General features: G+C 42.3%; 1 protein-coding gene across 2 annotated transcripts in view; it reads left to right on the top strand.

Annotated features, from left to right (window-relative positions):
- The first annotated feature begins 218 nt into the window (after positions 1-218).
- Positions 219-23,300, top strand: part of LOC139407649 (PR domain zinc finger protein 5-like) — a 64,309-nt gene continuing 41,227 nt past the window's right edge. Inside the window, exons 1-11 of one of the 2 annotated variants that reach the window (XM_071151487.1) lie at positions 219-471; positions 1,243-1,326; positions 4,625-4,747; positions 6,397-6,565; positions 6,699-6,876; positions 7,547-7,645; positions 7,782-7,903; positions 9,391-9,470; positions 11,810-11,894; positions 11,995-12,152; positions 18,896-18,989. In XM_071151487.1, the coding sequence (XP_071007588.1) occupies positions 373-471; positions 1,243-1,326; positions 4,625-4,747; positions 6,397-6,565; positions 6,699-6,876; positions 7,547-7,645; positions 7,782-7,903; positions 9,391-9,470; positions 11,810-11,894; positions 11,995-12,152; positions 18,896-18,989 (1,291 nt within the window). In that variant the 5' untranslated portion in view covers positions 219-372. The remainder of the gene's footprint in view (positions 472-1,242; positions 1,327-4,624; positions 4,748-6,396; positions 6,566-6,698; positions 6,877-7,546; positions 7,646-7,781; positions 7,904-9,390; positions 9,471-11,809; positions 11,895-11,994; positions 12,153-18,895; positions 18,990-23,300) is intronic. The other variant, XR_011634112.1, reaches the window with a different exon arrangement.

Below are 23,300 nucleotides of genomic sequence, written 5' to 3'. Positions count from 1 at the left end.
AACTGATTTTAAAAGTATTTGGCTAAGGTGTGTGTGAACTTCCGACTTTATATACAGGGTAACCGTGATGACCTGCTTAACGTTAGTTTTGGCACGTATTTGTGGTTACCGTTTGTCATCTAAAGTTAAGGGACAGAGGGACTTCCAAGTGCACGAGCATCCTTCACTAAATATGTAGCTCCTGGTAACAAACTTTCAACCAATCAGGACGCTCCGCTACAGTCTTACAGCAAGAGTGGAAGTTGAACCTGGACCAAATTACGGAAAAACAACCCGCTGAAAACTCTCTGCTCTGTGCGAAAACAGACAATATTCATTACTTTTGCCGTCGGCATTGTTTCGAATTATCACTTTAGGGATTCGTTTAGAGTAATGACAATGTTGGGTATGTATGTGCCAGATAGATTTTCTTTGAAGTCATCTAAGGTCCAGGATGGAATCGGGCTTTACACGGCGAGACGAGTGAAAAAGGTTTGTTCTTTTGGTCAGGACAACTTTGTATGTTTTGGGTATGAATACATTTACCAACGTGCAAAACTAATTCGGTGAAATAGAGAAATAGGCAGTTTTCTGTTCGCATTTTGTGTTCTTTTGCGAGTCGCTTCCAAAACCTAAAGCCGTAGCCTACACGAAAGCTGCTCTGACGTAAAGTGCCACGTAGCTAGATACTGTAACTGTGATTTCAGCACTACTGTAGCTCACTCCACCATGTCCAGTCAGGACTCTCGTATGTTACACTTTAACACATTTGTTGATACATTATAACATTGCTTCATTGCATATTGCTGTCATTTAACTTTCATACTCAACATTAATCGGGTTTTATAGGCTATTCCACAATATTGTAGCAAAGTTGACAATGGTGCAAACCATATTTTTTTTAACTTGAAGTTATTTCATTATGTAATCTCACATTGTTCAAAACTTAAACGTGAAAGCTTCATTCATTTGGAACACATTGATTCCCCCCCCCCCCCCCCTAGCGTGTTCTAACTAGTCTACTACTACTAGTGGGTCCAAAGTGAAATGCATAGGATGGATTCAAGGACAATACTATTTATTATAATACTATATAGTTCTATACTGTTGTACAACTGCACATTTTTTGGGGGCCTTTATTACATCGCACAATTTATATATGGTTACCTTCACATAGCCCCTGACAGTTCTGGACAAGACCTCTAGTAAAAAAGAAAGTGAATATCCTGTACCCTATTTCTGACAATGTGTGTTTTTTCCAAGGGTGAAAAGTTTGGCCCTTTTGCTGGAGAAAAGAAACTGCAGAGTGAGCTGGATGAGAGCACGGACACCAGACTGATGTGGGAGGTGATAGCACTGCAGTCACAGCACATATTTCTCTTCATAGGCACAATAGATATATGATACATATACTATATACACTGAGTGTACAAAACATTAGGAACTCTTGCTCTTTCCATGACAAACACTGACTAGATGAAAGCGACTGTATGATCCCTTATTCAAATCAAATCAAATGTATTTATATAGCCCTTCGTACATCAGCTGATATCTCAAAGTGCTGTACAGAAACCTAGCCTAAAACCCCAAACAGCAAGCAATGCAGGTGTAGAAACACTGCGGCTAGGAAAAACTCCCTAGAAAGGCCAAAACCTAGGAAGAAACCTAGAGGGGAATCAGGATATGAGGGGTGGCCAGTCCTCTTCTGGCTGTGCCGGGTGGAGATTGTAACAGAACATGGCCAAGATGTTCAAATGTTCATAAATGACCAGCATGGTCAAATAATAATAATCACAGTAGTTGTCGAGGATGCAGCAAGTCAGCACCTCAGGAGTAAATGTCAGTTGTCTTTTCATAGCCGATCATTGAGAGTATCTCTACCACTCCTGCTGTCTCTAAAGAGTTGAAAACAGCAGGTCTGGGACAGGTAGCACGTCCGTTGAACAGGTCAGGATTCCATAGCCGCAGGCAGAACAGTTGAAACTGGAGCAGCAGCACGGCCAGGTGGACTGGGGACAGCAAGGAGTCATCATGCCAGGTAGTCCTGAGGCATGGTCCTAGGGCTTAGGTCCTCCGAGAGAGAGAAAGAAAGAGAGAATTAGAGAAAGCATACTTAAATTCACACAGGACACTGGATAAGACAGGAGAAGTACTCCAGATATAACAAACTGACCCTAGCCCCCGACACCTAAACTACTGCAGCATAAATACTGGAGGCTGAGACAGGAGGGGTCCGGAGACACTGTGGCCCCATCCGATGATACCCCTGGACAGAGCCAAACAGGAAGGATATAACCCCACCCACTTTGCCAAAGCACAGCCCACACACCACTAGAGGGATATCTTCAACCACCAACTTACCATCCTGAGACAAGGCCGAGTATAGCCCACAAAGATCTCCGCCACGGCACAACCCAAGGGGGGCGCCAACCCAGACAGCAAGATCACATCAGTGACTCAACCCACTCAAGTGACACACCCCTCCTAGGGATGGCATGAAAGAGCACCAGTAAGCCAGTGACTGAGCCCTGTAATAGGGTTAGAGGCAGAGAATGCCAGTGGAAAGAGGGGAATCGGCCAGGCAGAGACAGCAAGGGCGGTTCGTTGCTCCAGAGCCTTTCCGTTCACCTTCACACTCCTGGGACAGACTACAATCATATGAAGAGATGAGTCTTCAGTAAAGACTTAAAGATTGAGACCGAATCTGCGTCTCTCACATGGGTAGGCAGACCATTCCATAATAATTGAGCTCTATAGGAGAAAGCCCTGCCTCCAGCTGTTTGCTTAGAAATTCTAGGGACAATTAGGAGGCCTGCGTCTTGTGACCGTAGCGTACGTGTAGGTATGTACGGCAGGACCAAATCAGAGAGATAGGTAGGAGCAAGCCCATGTAATGCTTTGTAGGTTAGCAGTAAAACCTTGAAATCAGCCCTTGCCTTAACAGGAAGCCAGTGTAGGGAGGCTAGCACTGGAGTAATATGTTCAAATTTTTTTGGTTCTAGTCAGGATTCTAGCAGCCGTATTTAGCACTAACTGAAGTTTATTTAGTGCTTTATCCAGGTAGCCGGAAAGTAGAGCATTGCAGTAGTCTAACCTAGAAGTTATTGATGTCACCTGTTAAATCCATGTCAATCCGTGTAGATGAAGGGGAGGAGACAGGTTAAGAAGGATTTTTAAGCATTTAGATGGGCCTTCGCGCTTCAGCAAACAAAGGAAAGGAGGGAGGTTCAACAATAATGACAGCCATCATGAGAAGAGCTTACCAAGAACAACTTCCTAAAGGACTCATTTGAGGTAAAAAGGAGTTGTAGCACTCAACCAAAAAAAAGGCAGTGTTTAGCACCTCAAGGATCAACAGTGTCTATGGAGTAGTGCCAGAATCACCTATGCATATTTTGACATGGCATTTTAATTAACGAGACACACCCTTTCTCTTATTATTTTGTGTTATTATTTGCCATTTACCTTGAAACATATTATCAGTATACTTGTTTTACATTGTTGTGTCTCAATGGGTTAATGGGATATACATAGGAGCTACGTGCAGTGGTCAGGTCACTGAGGAAGATGTCCAAACGTCAGTCACCTGTTCGCGTCCTGTACAATGGATTAAAGTGAGCAAAAATAAATCAATCTCTGCCTTTTTTTGGTTGGGTGCTCCAACTCCTTTTTGCCTTGAATTAGTCATTTTTGATGTTTTTCTTGGTAAGCTCTTCTCAAAGATTTTTAAGCCTTGAGAAAATTGAGCTATGGATTGTGTATGTGTGCCCTTCAGAGGGTGAACGGGCAAGACAAAAGATTTAAGTGCCTTTGAACGGGGTATGGTAGTAGGTGCCAGGCGCAACGGTTTGAGTGTGTCAAGAATTGCAACGCTGCTGGGTTTTTTCATGTGTATCAAGAATGGTCCACCATCCAACATCCAGCCAACTTGACACAACTGTGGGAAGCATTGGAGTCAACATGGGCCAGCATCCCTGTGGAAGGCTTTCAACACCTTGTAGAGTCCATGTCCTGACAAATTGAGGCTGTTCTGAGGGCAACTCAATTATACACTCAGTGTATAATACAATGCATTATATTTATTTTCAGTGTAGGCCTACCATTAAAATGAAAGGATAAATAGTTGAATAAATGCTCTTGAATTCTGTGGCAGTTCAGATACAGCACAGGTGATGCCTAATCGGAGCAGCTAGTTTGATGCACATACTCTTCTTGACTGTAGAGTCTTGGCTTGACAAACTCCACCCATATGTTGTGCCTCTGTTAATCAAAGTGCAATTCTGTTTTATCCCCATCATGAGTTTTTGAATTGATTTGATATAAGGGACATGCTTAATAACATTTCTGATCAGTGAGATTATGTGTATCTGTAACTGCATATCTGTCAGCCATAAAGAATTCAGGTGTGGTTACATCTGAAATTACAGTATAATCATCTAGCAGCCTATAACTGTCATGTTATATTGGATAGATCCACATTGTTTTATATCCCAGGTTTTTTTTCCCATAGCAACTGTGATTTAGTTTGTTAAAACTGCATGTCCAGATGAACAGAAAGCTAGATCAAGATGCTAAACCTGTATGGAAATAAGACATGTCAACAGTATTTCATGTCCTTGATAGGCATGTTTGTTCTCTGTTGCAGGTCCGAGGTAGTAAAGGCGATGTGCTCTATGTGTTGGATGCCAGTAACCCTCGCCATGCCAATTGGCTGCGGTTTGTCCACCAGGCGCCATCGCAAGAAGAGAAGAACCTGGCAGCCATCCAGGTACAGCCCCACTCTGAAGATAGGTCTGAAGGTGTTACTATCTCCGCAGGGACAGACACAGGAAGAGCTCTGTGTGAGCACACATCTCAGAGAGAGAGAGGGGGGGGAGAAGATGGACATCGGAGAGAAAACGATAGAAGAGAAGAGGGAATGTTAGATAGAGTTGAGATAGATAGTGGGAGTGAAGTGAAGATGGAGAATATGGATTTTCTTGTTTTGTCGCACCATGTGCTGCTGATCAAGCCTGCCATATCAGAAGGAGATATGAAGGTGGTTTTGCTTGATGACTATAACATGAGGTGTCTTTCGTAGCTGTAAGTAACTCCCACTCGGTGTCTGAAATTACGATGAAAATCTTCTCTAGTACCTTGTGCATCGCTTACATTCCAACAGATGAACATCCCTTCTAAATTGAACAAACCATGTCCGTCACTGTGATTAAGATCAGATTCATTACATCCATAATCCCACAAACATAGACAACCCATACACAATCAGATCTATTAGCCAAAGTCATGAACACACACATCATGTGTGTGGGAGGCAGGTAGCCTAGTGGTTAGAGCGTTGGACTTGTAACCGAAAGGTTGCAAGATCGAATCCCTGAGCAGCTGACAAGGTAAAAATCTGTCATTCTGCCCCTGAACAAGGCAATTAACCCACTGTTCCTAGGCCATCATTAATTAAGGTAAAAATAAAATGTGTCCCTGGCCTTAGCTTAAACTCACAAACACCTTTCTTTTACTGTCCTTGTGGGGACCAAACATCCCTTCTAAATTGAACAAACCATGTCAGTCACTGTGATTAAGATCAGATTCATTATATCCATATATCCATAATCCATAATCCCACAAACATAGGATTTTCCCATTCAAAATCCTATTTCCCCTAACCCCTAATTTAAACCCCTAACCCTAACTCCTAACCCTGAGCCTAATTGTAACCTTAAACCTAACCCCTAAGCCTAAAATATAATTTTTCCTTGTGGGGACCAGCAAAATGTCCCCACTTGTCGAATTTTCCTTTGTTTTACTATCCTTGTGAGAACTTCAAGGATAGTTCAACCGAACACACTCTCTCTCACACACACACACACACACACACACACACACACACACACACACACACACACACACACACACACACACACACACACACACACACACACACACACACACACGGTTTGGCCTGGGAAATGTCAGCTCTCTAAGAACGTAATGGTTCACTAGAGGAAGAAGGGAAAACAACTGTAGAAGGAAGGGAAGAAGAACAGGACCTGTGGTCGTCTGGCTGAGGTTCTGTCATTAATTCCAGAGTGCTAAAAGTGATTACTTATTCAAAGGTCATTCATGTGTGTTAGAGCTCTGTGTTACATCAAAAGTGACATTTATTGTGTTTTACCCTGTTAAATTAATATATATGTCTATTTATAAATCCCTTAGCCAACAGAAAATTACGCTTTGATTTCGTTAGAGCATGACTTTAGGTATATGGAAGTTAATGACGACATGTTTAAGAGTTTGAGTGCTTGACCTCTGACCTTAATCAAGCCTTAGCAGACGAGTGTCTAGGTTCAATGAGTTCAACCTTCAGCTAACCCCTTTCTTCCTCTGTCTGTGTGTGTGTGTGTGTGTGTTCTGATCTCTCAGGATGGAGAGAATATCTTCTACCTGGCAGTGGACGACATTGAGACAGACACAGAAATGCTGATAGGCTACCTGGACAGTGATATGGAGGAAGAGGAAGAGGATGAGGAAGAGGAAATCATCAAAGAGGAAGATGAAGACAGCAAAGAGGCCAAACATCTTATTGAAATGGGTACATGCCTATCAAAGTTTTACACCAACCATGTTTATAAACCCTGTTTTGTCGGTTCAACAGTTTGCTTGAAGTGTGTAATATGTGCGCGCGTGTCCGTGTGTGTGTAATGTGTGTGTGTTTGTGTGTATAGAACTGGTGATCAAGAAGGAGGACCACCCGTGCCTGCTGTGTGAGAGCAGCTTCCCTAGCGAGGAGATCCTAGCAGCCCACCTCCAGAGCCTGCACCAGAGACCAATCACAGAGGAGAAAGAGTACAAGTGCAGGAACTGTGGCAAGAAGTTCCCCATCAAACAAGCCTTGCAACGCCAGTGTGTAGCCTACATCATCTCTCTACTCTACTTACCTGACATTCTTTGAGTTACACAGAAGTATGCTACCAAATGGATCATATAGTGGAACTGACAGATTTGCACACACTCCAGTAAAAAATGTATCCACCCGATTCATCCTCTCTATTAGTTTCCTGTTATAAAAAATATCTAACTTTTTATTTAACTAGGCAAGTCAGTTAAGAACAAATGCTTCTTTAGGCAAAACACGCCTCCTGCGGGGAAGGGGGCTGGGATTAAAAATACATTTTTTAAATATAGGACAAAACACACATCATGACAAGCGAGACACCAGAACACTACATAAAGAGAGACCTAAGACGACAACAACATAGCATGGTAGCAACACATGACAACATAGCATGGTAGCAATACATGACGACACAGCATGGTAGCAACACAACATGACAGCAGCACAACATGGTAGCAGAACAAAACACGGTACAAACATTATTGGGCGCAGACAACAGCACAATGGGCAAGAAGGTAGAGACAACAACAGCCACAAATGTCAGTAAGAGTGTCCATGATTAAATCTTTGAATGTAGGCCACTTGGATATTTTTTTTGTATAGTATTTTCTTCTACAGCATTTTTGTTATTATCTTTATTACCCCTGTCTGACTACACCTCCTTTATTTTCCCCTCAGTGTTCTGCACTGTGCTGAGACCCTGGGTCATTCAGGAGACTCCTCCAGAGGCCACCACCAGTGTTCCCTTTGCCACATCACCTTCAGCTCAGAGTCCAGGTAGGCCTACATAACTAGAACACAAACCCACATAGTAGCATAACATGCACACAGGGGCTGCTATCTGTCTGAGTTGTTGTATGAGTTCCTGTGTGTGTGTGTGAGTGACTTGTGTCTGTATTCCCTGTGCGTGTAGTTATGACCAGCACAAGGAGGCGTGTAGAGGAGACGCCAGGTTCATCTGTAAGGCTGAGAGCTGTGGGAAGAGGTTCAAGAGCAAAGACGCTCTGAAGAAACACAAAGGGAACGTCCACACAGGTCGGTCTCCGTCTCACACATACGCAGGTAGTCAACATATACAGACAGACGCAGCCAACAATGATGATGAGTAGAAATACGTATCTGCCTTGATCTTTTAACCGGTCTGGTCAGTATCAGGAGTGTGTAGGCGAGGGGGGATGTGGTTTAACTCTACAGATGTGGCACACGTGACTCATAAATAAATGATGAGAATGGGGGAGTTCAGGTTTCGTCACTATACTGAATTGAGCTTTAATTGTCCAGTAAATTTGTCGATGAGCCCAGTGGTGGCAGACGGCTCTTAATAGTGTCTTGTTTATGCTACGTCTTGGTTTCCCCGACAGTCGGAAGAGAACATAGTCAGGTCCAAAATGAATGGCACCCTTGATAAAGATGAGCAAAAAAGACTGCATGAAATAAATAATATAAATACTGAGCTACGTTGTGTGCTAAAAAAAATTGCTAAATGATGTTATTTTATACTAATACAATTGCTCAGAGAAACCGATTTTGTTTAACAAGTAATACAAATAAAATACAGATAGGGGTCAAAATGATTGGCACCACTGATTTCAATAATACTCCAGCACCCTCCCCTTGTGAGGATGACACTGAGCCTTTTTCTAAAATATTTCATGAGATTGGAGAACACATTGGGAGGGATCTTCTGTCAAATATGGTGGTGGATCTTCAATGTTATCAGGCTATTTTGTGTCCGCTGATCCTGGGGCCCTTATTAAGGTCAATGGCATTTTGAACTTTACCATGTACCAGGACATTTGAGCTAAAAACCTTGTTGCCTTGCCAGGAGGCTGACACTTGGCCTTCCAGCTACACAATAACCCTAAGCACCCATCAATATCCGCAAATAAATACTTAATTAATCACACTATCAACATTTTTCAATGGCCAGCTCAGTCTCCGGACTTGAACCCCATTGAAAACCTGTGGTCTGAATTGAAGAGGGCAGTCCATATTAGCAGGCGGAAGGATATCAAGGATCTGTATGATTCTGTATGGAGGAATGGTCTTAAGATCCCTCCCAATGTTTGTCATGAAACATTTTAGAGAAGGCTGTGTTGTTATCCTCCCAAGGAGAGGGTGCTGGGGTACTGAAAACAGGGGTTTGCCAATCATTTTGACCCCTATCTTTTTAAAGGTTGTCAAAACAAAATCTCTTTCTCTGAGAGATTGTATTAGTATAAAATAATATAATTTTCCGATTTTTTTTAACATACAGTCAAGGGTGCCAATACTGTTGGACCTGACTGTACATCTGGTAGTTCATCTTTGACCTCAAGTGATTATCTGATTCAATATGTGTGTTTGTCTGGCTGTGCTTCAGATGGAAATGGCTTTGCTATCAGGTGAGCGATGATGCTGTTCACTAACATGTGGAATGCCCTGACCATTGTTGTTATTGCTAGCCACCACATTATCACACTGTAAATTGAGACATGTAGAGCAGGATTGGTCACTCTGCTTGTCCAATCATTGTGTTTCAGGAAGTTCCAGGCGGAAGCTTATGTGCACCATCTGCAACAGGAAATGCTCCTCCTTACTGAATCTCCAGGAACATCGTAAGGTCTGGCTCCTACCTACAACATCACTGTCTCACCTTCCTAACTGTCTCACTGTTACACGGTCTCTGGCCAACCCTTAGCCTGTATTCCTAGACACAGTTTGGTCCTTCAGAGATCTGGAAGGACTGGATAGGTGTAAGCTGTATGTTTTATTGGCCCCACCTATCCCTCTGGTATTAGGGTCCGGGGCTAGTGCTGATTTCACACTGGCCATGTCTCTTCCTTTAAGGTCTATTTCCTTCATATCATCCATCTTTTTTTGTTCAATTCCTTTGTGTCCCTATCCCTTTCCTAATCCCATGCTCACCATCTGCTCCTGTCTCACTCTTCTTCTCTCTCAGTAGGAGTTTGGCTTTATGCTAAATTTGTTACATTTTCTGACCGTGAGACAGTAGAGAAAGGTTGGTTTTTATTTCACAAGCTCATCCCCACAGACTCTCATGAAACTTAAGAGGCATGGCGAGTAGACAACAAGGCTAACCCTGGCGTCAGGATTCTTCCTCTCAGAGATTGACCTCTTTAGGAAAAAAAATTAAACGGAAAAATGACAGGACCACAAAACCATTATATTACATTACTTTTAGAGATTAATGGAGGTAAGGTATTCCCATCACAAACTATCTCACAGTGAGGCATTTTCATCTGCATGAAATGAAATATGTTTGCAGTGAGTTATTTGATTGGTTTGTGATTGGTTTGGCTTCCCATCCAAATGAGGGTTTGATATTTATGACCAGTGAACTCAGCTGGTGTTTGGGGAAGGCTTCATTTCCCCTGTCAACATCCATCCAATAGATTAGTCAGAAGACATTACTATTACTCCACTCTAATGAACTGAACAGGGTCAGAAGGGATTCATCACAAACACACTTTATCAGCAGCTGTTAATCATTAAGAAATGTTTAGATAGGTGGATTGATCTGTTGTAGAACTATCAACCAACCAACCAATCAACCTGCCAGTCAGTCAATCAGTTTTCATATTGTGTTTCTAAACTTCCACCTTATGTATTTGAGTGCGTTGCCATATTCTGACCTTTTTCATGCTGTCAAAAGTCAGTTCTATAAATTCTATATGTGGTACATGTGAACTTGAAGAAGTTTTTAGCGGTATTTGCTGTGTTAATGTCTTTGTGAGAGGCTCTTTCCTCATTGACAGTAGTCACAGAAAAATGTGATTTGATAGGGAGATGTGGGTCAGTCACAAACTTGAATTCAATGAGTGCTTCATTCTTCTCTTGTATGACGTAGGTTATTCAGAAAAGGATTTAAAAGTCATTGGAAGAATCCTTTTCGGAGGTTTAAAAATCATTACGCAAAGAAAGAGGAAAGAATTGTTGGACCGAAGTTCTATGGAACAGAAGACATATTACTGCTGAACTTCAGACAAAGACACTAGAACGTAGCACAAGAGTGATCAAACTTTCCATGAAGACAAGTTTGCACAAAAGCTTCTTAAACCAGCTATTGTGATAATTTGCCTGAACTGCTCAATCTTAGTTTTATTATTGAATAGCTCCTCTGCTCAGAGCTTCTGTCTTAGCATTTTGTAGCATTAGGCAGAAGAGCTATCAAATGTGCTATTGTTACAACCATGCTCAGAGCAGACGAGGGATTCAAACTTTTCAGCAGTTTAATTATATTTCTGTGTGCAGACGTAGTTGTGTAAGGAGTAAAAGTGTGACTGTGTGTCTCTGAATGTACTCTCCTACCTGCAAGTGTGGAAAAGGTCACACAGTGTCATGTACAGAACACAGCGAGCCCAGAAATGCTCTCTTTCTGTGTCACCTCCAGGGTTGGGGTCAAAAATATACCATTTCAAATATGCGTTTGATTATAACTCAAAGATGTCAAACAGATTTTTTTGTTGTTGTAATGAGATGTTAAGATTGTTCACTTCCATACTGCAGTGTTTGATCTAATGCGTTCTGATAAATGTATTTTTTCTGATATTTAAAAACATGAAGGGAATTATTATTATTATAGACAACCCACAACATGATCTTAGAATATTTCCTTACCAATGTAATTATTATATATATTTTTTTAGAAGAATGAGTTTTAAAAAGCAAATGGTTCAACCTTATGCTACATGGTTTTGGTAACCATACATAATGTCAAAATAAAAATGTCTATGGTGATGTGTAGAATAAATAAGCCATTTGAATTTCATTGAATTAAATTCTACCTCCTTTCATTGAAGTTGAATTACAATTCTGCTTCCTTGGAATTAAAGAGCAATTCAGAATTGACCTCAACACTGATCACTTCACACCACGATCTCTAACTCTTACTTAACCACCCTGTGTGTCTGGTCTTTTGGGTACTGTATGTATCTCTAGGTACACGAGATATTTGACTGTACTGCCTGCGATAAGAAATTCATCTCTACCAATCAGCTCAAGCGCCACATGATCACTCACTCAGGTAAGAGAGCCCATGTACACTCAGAGCTACACTCAGACATTGTATACTATCTCACTATCTCTCCCTCGCTCTCTCTGATTGTCTGTCTGTCTCTGGTTAGAGAAACGTCCGTACACCTGTGAGATCTGCAGTCGTTCGTTCAAGCGTCTGGACCAGGTGACGGCCCATAAGATCATCCACAGCGAAGACAAGCCGTACAAGTGTAAGCTGTGTGGGAAGGAGTTTGCCCACCGGAATGTCTACAAGAACCACAAGAAGGTGAGCAGGGAACAGGAAGGGTCTGAAAGCTCCAGATTTAAATGGGTGGTTATTAATATGCGAGTTCTATAATGCTGAAACTGAGGCAAGATTTTTAAGTGATGACATGTATAGCCTAGTATCAACAAGCACATACAGTGCATTCGGAAAGTACTCAGACCCCTTTACTTGGTTTCCTCTATCGTAATCGCTCCTTTTTCACCCCAGCTGCCAAAGTAACCCTGATTCAGATGACCATCCTATCCATGCTAGATTACGGAGACATAATTTATAGATCGGCAGGTAAGGGTGCTCTCGAGCGGCTAGATGGTCTTTACCATTTGGCCATCAGATTTCCCACCAATGCTCCTTATAGGACACATCACTGCACTCTATACTCCTCTGTAAACTGGTCATATCTGTATACCCGTCGCAAGACCCACTGGTTGATGCTAATTTATAAAACCCTCTTAGGCCTCACTCCCCCCCTATCTGAGATACCAACTGCAGCCCTCATCCTCCATAAACCTCCACAAACACCCGTTCTGCCAGTCACATTCTGTTAAAGGTCCCCAAAGCACACACTGGGTTATTTGTCTTTTCAGTTCGCTGCAGCTAGCGACTGGAACGAGCTGCAACAAACACTCAAACTGGACGGTTTTATCTCCATCTCTTCATTCAAAGACTCAATCATGGACACTCTTACTGACTGTTGTGGCTGCTTCGCGTAATTTTGTATTTATTTATTTTTATTTCACCTTTATTTAACCAGGTAGGCAAGTTGAGAACAAGTTCTAATTTACAATTGCGACCTGGCCAAGATAAAGCAAAGCAGTTCGACACATACAACGACACAGAGTTACACATGGAGTAAAACAAACATACAGTCAATAATACAGTAGAAACAAGTCTATATACGATGTGAGCAAATGAGGTGAGATAAGGGAGGTAAAGGCAAAAAAAGGCCATGGTGGCAAAGTAAATACAATATAGCAAGTATAACCCTGGAATGGTAGATTTGCAGTAGAAGAATGTGCAAAGTAGAAATACAAATAATGGGGTGCAAAGGAGCAAAATAAATAAATAAATAAATTTGGTTGGGAAAGAGGTAGTTGTTTGGGCTAAATTATAGGTGGGCTATGTACACGTGCAGTAATCTGTGAGCTGCTCTGACAGCTGGTGCTTAAAGCTAGTGAGGGAGATACATGTAAGGGTTTCCAGTTTCAGAGATTTTTGTAGTTCGTTCCAGTCATTGGCAGCAGAGAACTGGAAAGAGAGCCAAAGAAAGAATTGGTTTTGGGGGTGACAAGAGAGATATACCTGCAGGAGCGCGTGCTACAGGTGGGTGATGCTATGGTGACCAGCGAGCTGAGATAAGGGGGGACTTTACCTAGCAGGGTCTTGTAGATGACATGGAGCCAGTGGGTTTGGTGACGAGTATGAAGTGAGGGCCAGCCAACGAGAGCGTACAGGTCGCAATGGTGGATAGTATATGGGGCTTTGGTGACAAAACGGATGGCACTATGATAGACTGCATCCAATTTGTTGAGTAGGGTATTGGAGGCTATTTTGTAAATGACATCGCCGAAGTCGAGGATTGGTAGGATGGTCAGTTTTACAAGGGTATGTTTGGCAGCATGAGTGAAGGATGCTTTGTTGCGAAATAGAAAGCCAATTCTAGATTTAACTTTGGATTGGAGATGTTTGATGTGGGTCTGGAAGGAGAGTTTACAGTCTAACCAGACACCTAGGTATTTGTAGTTGTCCACGTATTCTAAGTCAGAGCCGTCCAGAGTAGTGATGTTGGACAGGCGGGCAGGTGCAGGCAGCGATCGGTTGAAGAGCATGCATTTACCCCATAATGACAAAGCGAAAACAGGTTTTTAATTTTTTTTACAAATTTATTACAAATAAAAAGCAGAAATACCTTGTTTACATAAGTATTCAGACCCTTTGATGTGAGACTAGAAATTGAGCTCAGGTGCATCCTGTTTCCATTGATCATCCATGAGATGTTTCTACAACTTGATTGGAGGCCACCTGTGGTAAATTCAATTGATTGGACATGATTTGGAAAGGCACACACCTGTCTATATAAGGCCCCACAGTTGATAGTGCACGTCAGAGCAGAAACCAAGTCAGGAGGTCGAAGGAATTGTCCTTATAGCTCAGAGACAGGATTGTGTCGAGGCACAGATCTGGGGAAGTGTAAAAATATATATATGCAGCAGCGTCCCCAAGAACACAGTGGTCTCCATCATTCTTAAATGGATGAAGTTTGGAACCACCAAGACTTTTCCTAGAGCTTGCCGCCCAGGCCAAACTGTGCAATCAGGGGAGAAGGGCCTTGGTCAGGGAGGTGACCAAGAACCCAATGGTCACTCTGACAGAGCTCCAGAGTTCCTATGTGGAGATGGGAGAACCTTCCAGAAGGACAACCATCTATGCAGCACTCCAGCAATCAGGCCTTTATGGTAGAGTGGCCAGATTTAAGCCACACCACAGTAAAAGGCATGTTTTTCAGTGGCAGGGACTGGGAGACTCGTTAGGATCGAGGGAAAGATGAACGGAGCAAAGTACAGAGAGATCCTTGATGAAAACCTTATGCTCCATTACGCTCAGGACCAAAGACTGGTGTGAAGGTTCACCTTCCAACAGGACAACGATGTTAAGCACAAGCCCAATACTACGCAGGAGTGGCTTCAGGACAAGTCTCTGAATGTCCTTGAGTGGCCCAGCCAGAGCCTGGACTTGAATCCAATTGAACATTTCTTGAGAGACCATTAAATAGCTGTGCGGCGACGCTCCCCATCCAACCTGACAGAGCTTGAGAGGATCTGCAAAGAAGAATGGGAGACACTTCCCAAATACAGGTTTGCCAGGCTTATAGCGTCATACCCAAGAAAACTCAAGGCTGTAATCATTGCCAAAGGTGCTTCAACAAAGTACTGAGTTTTTTTCAGTTTATACATTTGCAAAAACCTGTTTTTGGTTTGTCATTATGGGGTATTGTGTGTAGATTGATGAGGAAAAACACAATTTAATACATTTTAGAATAAGGCTGTAATGTAACAGACTGTGGAAAATGTAATGGGGTCTGAATACTTTCCGAATGCTCTGTACATACACATAAGCAAACACACAAGCATACTCTGATTGGTTCAGAGCTAATATTATTATTGGTAGCCTAAAACCAGAGGTCTCTTCAGTTGTCTTTGGGGTTCTGTAGGGTCAGTGGCCTGTCTCCCCCCTGAAGACTCCCATGTTTACCTAAGAGAATGGGGTGTCACTCAAACACAGGTCAGAGCGGGGGAACAGATAAACACAAGCACTTTGAACCTAAGCCCCTCAAGCTACTTGTCTTCATCAAGTCAACAAACCAAATCAGCCATGGAGCCTAACCCAAACTCTATCCACAACACCAATGGTCACACATCTGATCCCACATCAACACAGACTGGAGACAGCGCTCAGATTGAACTAAGATGAGAAGTTTAGAGAACTCTTTAGATATATTTAGCGGGTGTCAGGACTGTTAGCTCTGCTAGCTGTTCTCATGAACCGACCGCAAACATTAGATACTTATTCACTCTATATCAATACATTTAAATAGAAAAGAAGGAAACTGGTACATTATGTACAGTGGGGAGAACAAGTATTTGATACACTGCCGATTTTGCAGGTTTTCCTACTTGCAAAGCATGTAGAGGTCTGTAATTTTTTTAATCATAGGTACACTTGAACTGTGAGAGACGGAATCTAAAACAAAAATCCAGAAAATCACATTGTATGATTTTTAAGTAATTTCATTTGAATTTTATTGCATGACATAAGTATTTGATCACCTACCAACCAGTAAGAATTCCGGCTCTCACAGACCTGTTAGTTTTTCTTTAAGAAGCCCTCCTGTTCTCCACTCATTACCTGTATTAACTGCACCTGTTTGAACTCGTTACCCGTATAAAAGACACCTGTCCACACACTCAATCAAACAGACTCCAACCTCTCCACAATGGCCAAGACCAGAGAGCTGTGTAAGGACATCATGGATACAATTGTAGACCTGCACAAGGCTGGGATGGGCTACAGGACAACAGGCAAGCAGCTTGGTGAGAAGGCAAAAACTGTTGGTGCAATTATTCGAAAATGGAAGAAGTTCAAGATGACGGTCAATCACCCTCGGTCTGGGGCTCCATGCAAGATCTCACCTCGTGTGGCATCAATGATCATGAGGAAGGTGAGGGATCAGCCCAGAACTACACGGCAGGACCTGGTCAATGACCTGAAGAGAGCTGGGAGCACAGTCTCAAAGAAAACCATTAGTAACACACTACGCCGTCATGGATTAAAATCCTGCAGCGCACGCAAGGTCCCCCTACTCAAGGCAGCGCATGTCCAGGCCAAGTCTGAAGTTTGCCAATGACCATCTGGATGATCCAGAGGAGGAATGGGAGAAGGTCATATGGTCTGACAAAAATATAGCTTTTTGGTCTAAACTCCACTCGCCGTGTTTGGAGGAAGAAGAAGGATGAGTCAACCCCATAAATACCATCCCAACTGTGAAGCATGGAGGTGGAAACATCATTCTTTGGGGATGCTTTTCTGCAAAGGGGACAGGACGACTATACCGTATTGAGGGGAGGATGGATGGGGCCATGTATCGCGAGATCTTGGCCAACAACCTCCTTCCCTCAGTAAGAGCATTGAAGATGGGTCGTGGCTGGGTCTTCCAGCATGACAACGACCCGAAATACACAGCCAGGGCAACTAAGGAGTGGCTCCATAAGAAGCATCTCAAGGTCCTGGAGTGGCCTAGCCAGTCTCCTTAATTGGCACCTTAATTTGGGAGGACGGGTTCGTAGTAATGGCTGAGCTGAATATGTGAAATGGTATCAAATACATCAAACACATGGTTTGATGCCATTACATTAGCTCTGTTCCAGCTATTATTAAGAGCTCTCAGCAGCCTCCACTGGTAAAGAGGAGTAGTGTTCAGTGATGCCGTGTACCTTAAAACTTCTTATGGCTGGGGGGCAGTATTGAGTAGCTTGGATGAATAAGGTGCCCAGAGTAAACTGCCTGATACTCAGGCCCAGAATCTAAGATATGCATATTATTAGTAGATTTGGATAGAAAACACTCTGAAGTTAGTCAAAATGTTTTAATGATGTCAAGGAGTATAGCAGAACTCATATGGCAGGCAAAAACCTGGGACAAAATCCAACCAGGAAGTGGGAAATCTGAGGTTTGTAGTTTTTCAAGTCATTGCCTATCGAATGAATATACAGTGTCTATGGGGTCATATTGCACTTCCTAAGGCTTCCACTAGATGCCAACAGTCTTTAGAACCTTGTTTCAGGCTTCTACTATGAAGGAGGGGGGAATGAGAGTTCTTTCAATCAGGTGTCTGGCATGAGCTGATCATGCGTGCTCCCGTGAGAGCGACATGCGTTCCATTGCATTTCTAAAGACAAAGGAATTCTCCGGTTGAAACATTATTGAAGATTTATGTTAAAAACATCCTAAAGATTGATTCTATACATCGTTTGACATGTTTCTACGAACTGTAATGGAATCCTTTGACTTTTCGTCTGACCTGCGCGTCGTGAATTTGGATTTGTGAACTCAAGGCGCGAACAAAAAGGAGGTATTTGGAACATAAATTATGGACTTTATCGAACAAAACAAACATTTATTGTGGAACTGGGATTCCTGGGAGTGCATTCTGATGAAGATCATCAAAGGTATGTGAATATTTATAACGCTATTTCTGACTTTTACTGACTCCACAACATGGCGGATATCTGTATGGCTTGTTTTTGTGTCTGAGCGCCGTACTCAGATTATTGCATGGTGTGCTTTTCCGGTAAAGCTTTTTTGAAATCTGACACAGTGGTTGCATTAAGGAGAAGTTTATCTAAAGTTCCATGCATAACACTTGTATTTTCATCAACATTTATGATGAGTATTTCTGTAAATTGATGTGGCTCTCTGCAAAATCCCTGGATGTTTTGGAAGCAAAACATTACTGAACGTAATGCGCCAATGTAAACTGAGATTTTTGGATATAAATATGAACTTTATCGAACAAAACATACATGTATTGTGTAACATGAAGTCCTATGAGTGTCATCTGATGAAGATCATCAAAGGTTAGTGATTCATTTTATCTCTATTTCTGCTTTTTGTGACTCCTCTCTTTGGCTGGAAAAATGGCTGTGTTTTTCTGTGACTAGGTACTGACCTAACATAATCGTTTGGTGTGCTTTCGTCGTAAAGCCTTTTTGAAATCGGTCACTGTGGTGGGATTAACAACACGTTTATCTTTAAAATGGTGTAAAATACTTGTATGTTTGAGGAATTTTAATTTTGAGATTTCTGTTGTTTGAATATGGCACCCTGCACTTTCACTGGCTGTTGTCACATCGATCCCGGTAGTGGGATCTAAGCCATAAGAAGTTTTTAAAGGCATACCTCTGGATTTTAGCAATGACTATTCTCCCCCCCCCCCCCCCCCCGTACACACACACCAGCCTCCATAGCCTAATATGCTAACTAGAGTTAGCTAGCATGCAGTCATTGCGCTAACACTAGTTAGCATTGGCTCATGAAACTACCTCAAACTTCTTTCATACACTAGACACAGAAACCTAAAAATTGTATCCATGAGTACATCTGACTCTGGGGAAGTTGATAAAGGGCCTCATTTGCTAAAATCCTGAAGTATCCCTTTAACCATGAGTGCTTTCCTGTTCTTTCTCCAGACTCACTCAGAGGAAAGGCCCTTCCAGTGTGAGGAGTGCAAAGCCCTGTTCCGCACCCCCTTCTCTTTACAGCGCCACCTACTCATCCACAACAGTAAGTATAAGTGTGTTTGTGTGTGTATCTCTGAGTGTAAGAGTGGGTTCATACTACCTTAACTGACTGTAGCCACTAGTACCTACATTCAAGGCCCCTACCAACACATACGCTTACGGTTCCCAGATCCCTATAGATGCTATAGCCCTTAGTTCAAACCTCTCTTTACCAGCAGATACTGAGGGCTTCCACAGCCTCCTTCTGGTCTTTTGTGGTCCTCCTAGCCCTGAGTGTCATAGTCCTGCAGACAGAGACAGTGGTCCTTGAGGACTGAGGAGCCCTGCAGACAGTTGGTCTTAGCAGGATGGAGTCCTGAATGGTCTCCGAGTCGAGACAGATGACACAGAGACTGTGAAGCTCAAGGCATTTCCTTCCTGTGTCTCTGGACACAGATCACTATTCACACAAAACAGTGGGATACTGGACCATGGGGGCTGGTATTATGAATCAGGTGCTTAAGTGTGTGTGTACGTGTGTATGGGGAAAAAAGAGAATGAGAGAAATAGCATGTGGGAAGAAAGTGCGTGAAAGTCTGTATATATACTGTACATTACCAGTCAAAAGTTTGGACACACCTAATCATTCAAGAATTTTCCTTTATTTTTACTATTTTCTACACTGTAGAATAATAGTGAAGACATCAAAACTATGAAATAACACATATGGAAACATGTAGTAACCAACAAAAATGTTAAACAAATCTAAATATATTTTTTATTTTATATTCTTCAAAGTAGCCATCCCTTTTCCTCGATGACAGCACACTCCTGGTATTCTCTCAACCAGCTTCACCTGGAATGCTTTTCCAACAGGTTGAAGGAGTTCCTACATATGCTGAGCACTTGTTGGCTGCTTTTCCCACACTCTGCGGTCCAACTCATCCCAAACCATCTCAATTGGGTTGAGGTTGGGTGATTGTGGAGGCCAGGTCATCTGATACAGCACTCCATCACTCTCCTTACTCTCCTTCTTGGTAAAATAGCCCTTCCACAGCCTGGAGGTGTTGGGTCATTGTCCTGATGAAAAATACATGATAGTCCCACTCAGCGCAAACCAGATGGGATGGTGTATTGCTGCAGAATGCTGTGGTAGCCATGCTGGTTAAGCGTGCCTTGAATTCAAATAAATAACAGACAGTGTCACCAGCAAAACACCCCCACACCATCACACCTTCTCCTCCGTGCTTCACGGTTGGAACCACACATGCAGAGATCATCTGTTCACCTACTCTGTCTCACGAAGACACGGCGGTTGGAACCAAATCGATTTCCAACGGTTTAATAATGTCCGTTGCTCGTGTTTCTTGGCCAAAGCAAGTCTCTTCCTATATTTGGTATCCTTTAGTGGTGGTTTCTTTGCAGCAATTCAACCATGAAGGCCTGATTCACGCAGTCTCCTCTGAATAGTTGATATTGATGTGTCTGTTAGGCTGCAATTTCTGAGGCTGGTAACTCTAATGAATGTATCCTCTGCAGCAGAGGTAACTCTGTCACGTTCTGACCTTAGTTATTTTGTTATGTCTTTGTTTTAGTATGGTCAGGGCGTGAGTTGGGTGGGTTGTCTATGTTCGTTTTTCTATGTTGTGTTTTGAGTTTGGCCTGGTATGGTTCTCAATCAGAGGCAGGTGTTGTTAGTTGTCTCTGATTGAGAATCATACTTAGGTAGCCTTTTCCCTCCTGTGTTTTGTGGGTGATTATTTTCTGTTGAGTGTTTGTATCTGCACCAGACAGAACTGTTTCGGTTTTGTTCGTTCACTTTGTTGTTTTTGTTCAGTGCTCTATTACGTTATTAAAAATTACCACGCTGCGCATTGGTCCTCACCTTCTTCCACCGACGAGCGTTACACTGGCTCTTCCTTTCCTGTGGCGGTCCTCATGAGAGCCAGTTTCAAAGTTCTTGAAAATTGACTGACCTTCAGGTCTTAACGTAATGATGGACTGTAGTTTCTCTTTGCTTATTTGAGCTGTTCTTGCCATAATATGGACTTGGTCTTTTACCAAATAGGGCTATCTTTTTTATACCACCCCTACCTTGTCACAACACAACTGATCGGCTCAAATGCATTAACCTCTTTGATCTCTAGGGGCGCTATTTCATTTTTGGATAAAAAACGTTCCCGTTTTAAGCGCGATATTTTGTCACGAAAAGATGCTCGACTATGCATATTCTTGACAGTTTTTGAAAGTAAACACTCTGAAGTTTCAGAATCTGCAAAGATATTGTCTGTAAGTGCCCCAGAACTCATTCTACAGGCGAAACCAAGATGATGCGTCAACCAGGAAATGAGCAGATTTCTGAAGCTCTGTTTTCCATTGTCTCCTTATATGGCTGTGATTGCGCAAGGAATGAGCCTACACTTTCTGTCGTTCTCCCAAGGCGTTAGCAGCATTGTGACGTATTTGTAGGCATATCATTGGAAGATTGACCATAAGAGACTACATTTTCCAAGTGTCCGCCTGGTGTCCCTGCGTCGAAATTGGAGCGTAAAGCCAGGTGCAATTATTTTTCCATTTGAGAGCAAGGAGAAACCAGGCAGGATATATCATTGAAGAGATATGTGGAAAAACACCTTGAGGATTGATTCTAAACCACGTTTGCCATGTTTCAGTCGATATTATGGAGTTAATTTGGAAAAAAGTTCGCGTTTTGAGGGCTGAATTTTCTTTTTTTTTTTTTTTTTTTTTTTTGGTAGCCAAATGTGATGTACAAAACGGAGCTATTTCTAATACACAAATAATCTTTTTGGAAAAACTGAGCATCTGCTATCTAACTGAGTCTCCTCATTGAAAACATCAGAAGTTCTTCAAAGGTAAGTTATTTTATTTGAAGGCTTTACTTGTTTTTGTGATAGTTGCCTGCTAAATGCTAACGCTAATGCTAACGCTAAATGCTACGCTAGCTAGCTACTGTTACACAAATGATTGTTTTCCTATGGTTGAAAAGCATATTTTGAAAATCTGAGATGACAGTGTTGTTAACAAAAGGCTAAGCTTGAGAGATAGCATATTTATTTCATTTCATTTGCGATTTTCATGAATAGTTAACGTTGCGTTATGGTAATGAGCTTAGGTCTATAAATAGAATCCCGGATCCGGGTTTGGTCGTCGCAACAGGTTAAGAAGGAAAGAAATTCCACAAATTAACTTGTAACAAGGCACACCTGTTAATTGAAATGCATTCCAGGTGACTACCTCATGAAGCTGGTTGAGAGAATGCCAAGAGTGTGCAAAGCTGTCATCATGGCAAAGGGTGGCTGCTTTGAAGAATCTCAAATAAATTATATTTTGTTTGGTTTAACACTTTTTTGGTTACTACATGATTCCATATGTGTTATTTCATAGTTTTGATGTCTTCACAATTATTCTACAATGTAGAAAATAGTAAAAAGAAAGAAAAACCCTTGAACGAGTAGGTGTGTCCAAACTTTTGACTGATACTGTATACAGAGAGAGAGTAAATATCAGTGTATGTGCTCTGTGTGTTTATGAGATTTGTGTGTGCCCCTCACAGTGAGAAAATGAACCACAGCTGTCATAGCATTTTGACATGAAATAAAGTTGTTGATTTAAAATCAGTGGCTCACATAATAATAATAGATAGTAACAGCAGTGGTGAATGTGCGTGTTTGGAGAGTCAATGCAGGCGGTTCTAAGGTGCAGGCGAGTAGACAGCTAGGTTCTAGCTGTTCAACAGTCCGATGGCCCGATGGTAGAAAAGAGACCTGATGTTATTTGCCTAGCTGGGGCGGTTATAAGGCCCTCCCTCCCCACCCCTTCAGCAAATCAGATCATGCTGCCATTCTACTTCTCCGCCTATAGGCAGAAATTAAAGCAGGAAACATCCGTGGTAATGACTGTACAAAGCTGTTCTGGCCAATCAGAATCTATGCTACAGAACTGTTTAGAAAAATGGGAAATGTTCCGGGTCGCCTCCGACAATAACTTCAACAAGTACACAGACTCAGTCACGTGGTTCATTAGGAAATTCATAGAAGACGTTGGCCCAATAGTGACAATGGTACAAATCCCAAACAGAAAAGGCAGTACAGGGACAAAGTCTAATCGCAATTCAATGACTGACGCTAGACGCATGTGGCAAGGACTACTAACGATTATGGTTTATAAAGGGAAAACCAGCTGCATGGCGAACCCCGGTGCCTCTCACCCAGACGAGCTACCCTGCTAACAGTTCTAGGGAAATACAGAGAATCTTGTTTCTCATGGTCTGAGAGTCCTTCGGGTGCCTTTTGTCAAACTCCAAGCGGGATGTCATGTGCCTTTTACTGAAGAGTGGTTTCCGTCTGGCCACTCT

Source organism: Oncorhynchus clarkii, chromosome 4 (assembly GCF_045791955.1).
Source record: "Oncorhynchus clarkii lewisi isolate Uvic-CL-2024 chromosome 4, UVic_Ocla_1.0, whole genome shotgun sequence".
Taxonomy (NCBI): Eukaryota; Metazoa; Chordata; class Actinopteri; order Salmoniformes; family Salmonidae; genus Oncorhynchus; species Oncorhynchus clarkii.
The sequence above is the reverse complement of the archived record's forward strand: the minus strand, read 5'-3'. Positions and strand labels throughout refer to the sequence as shown.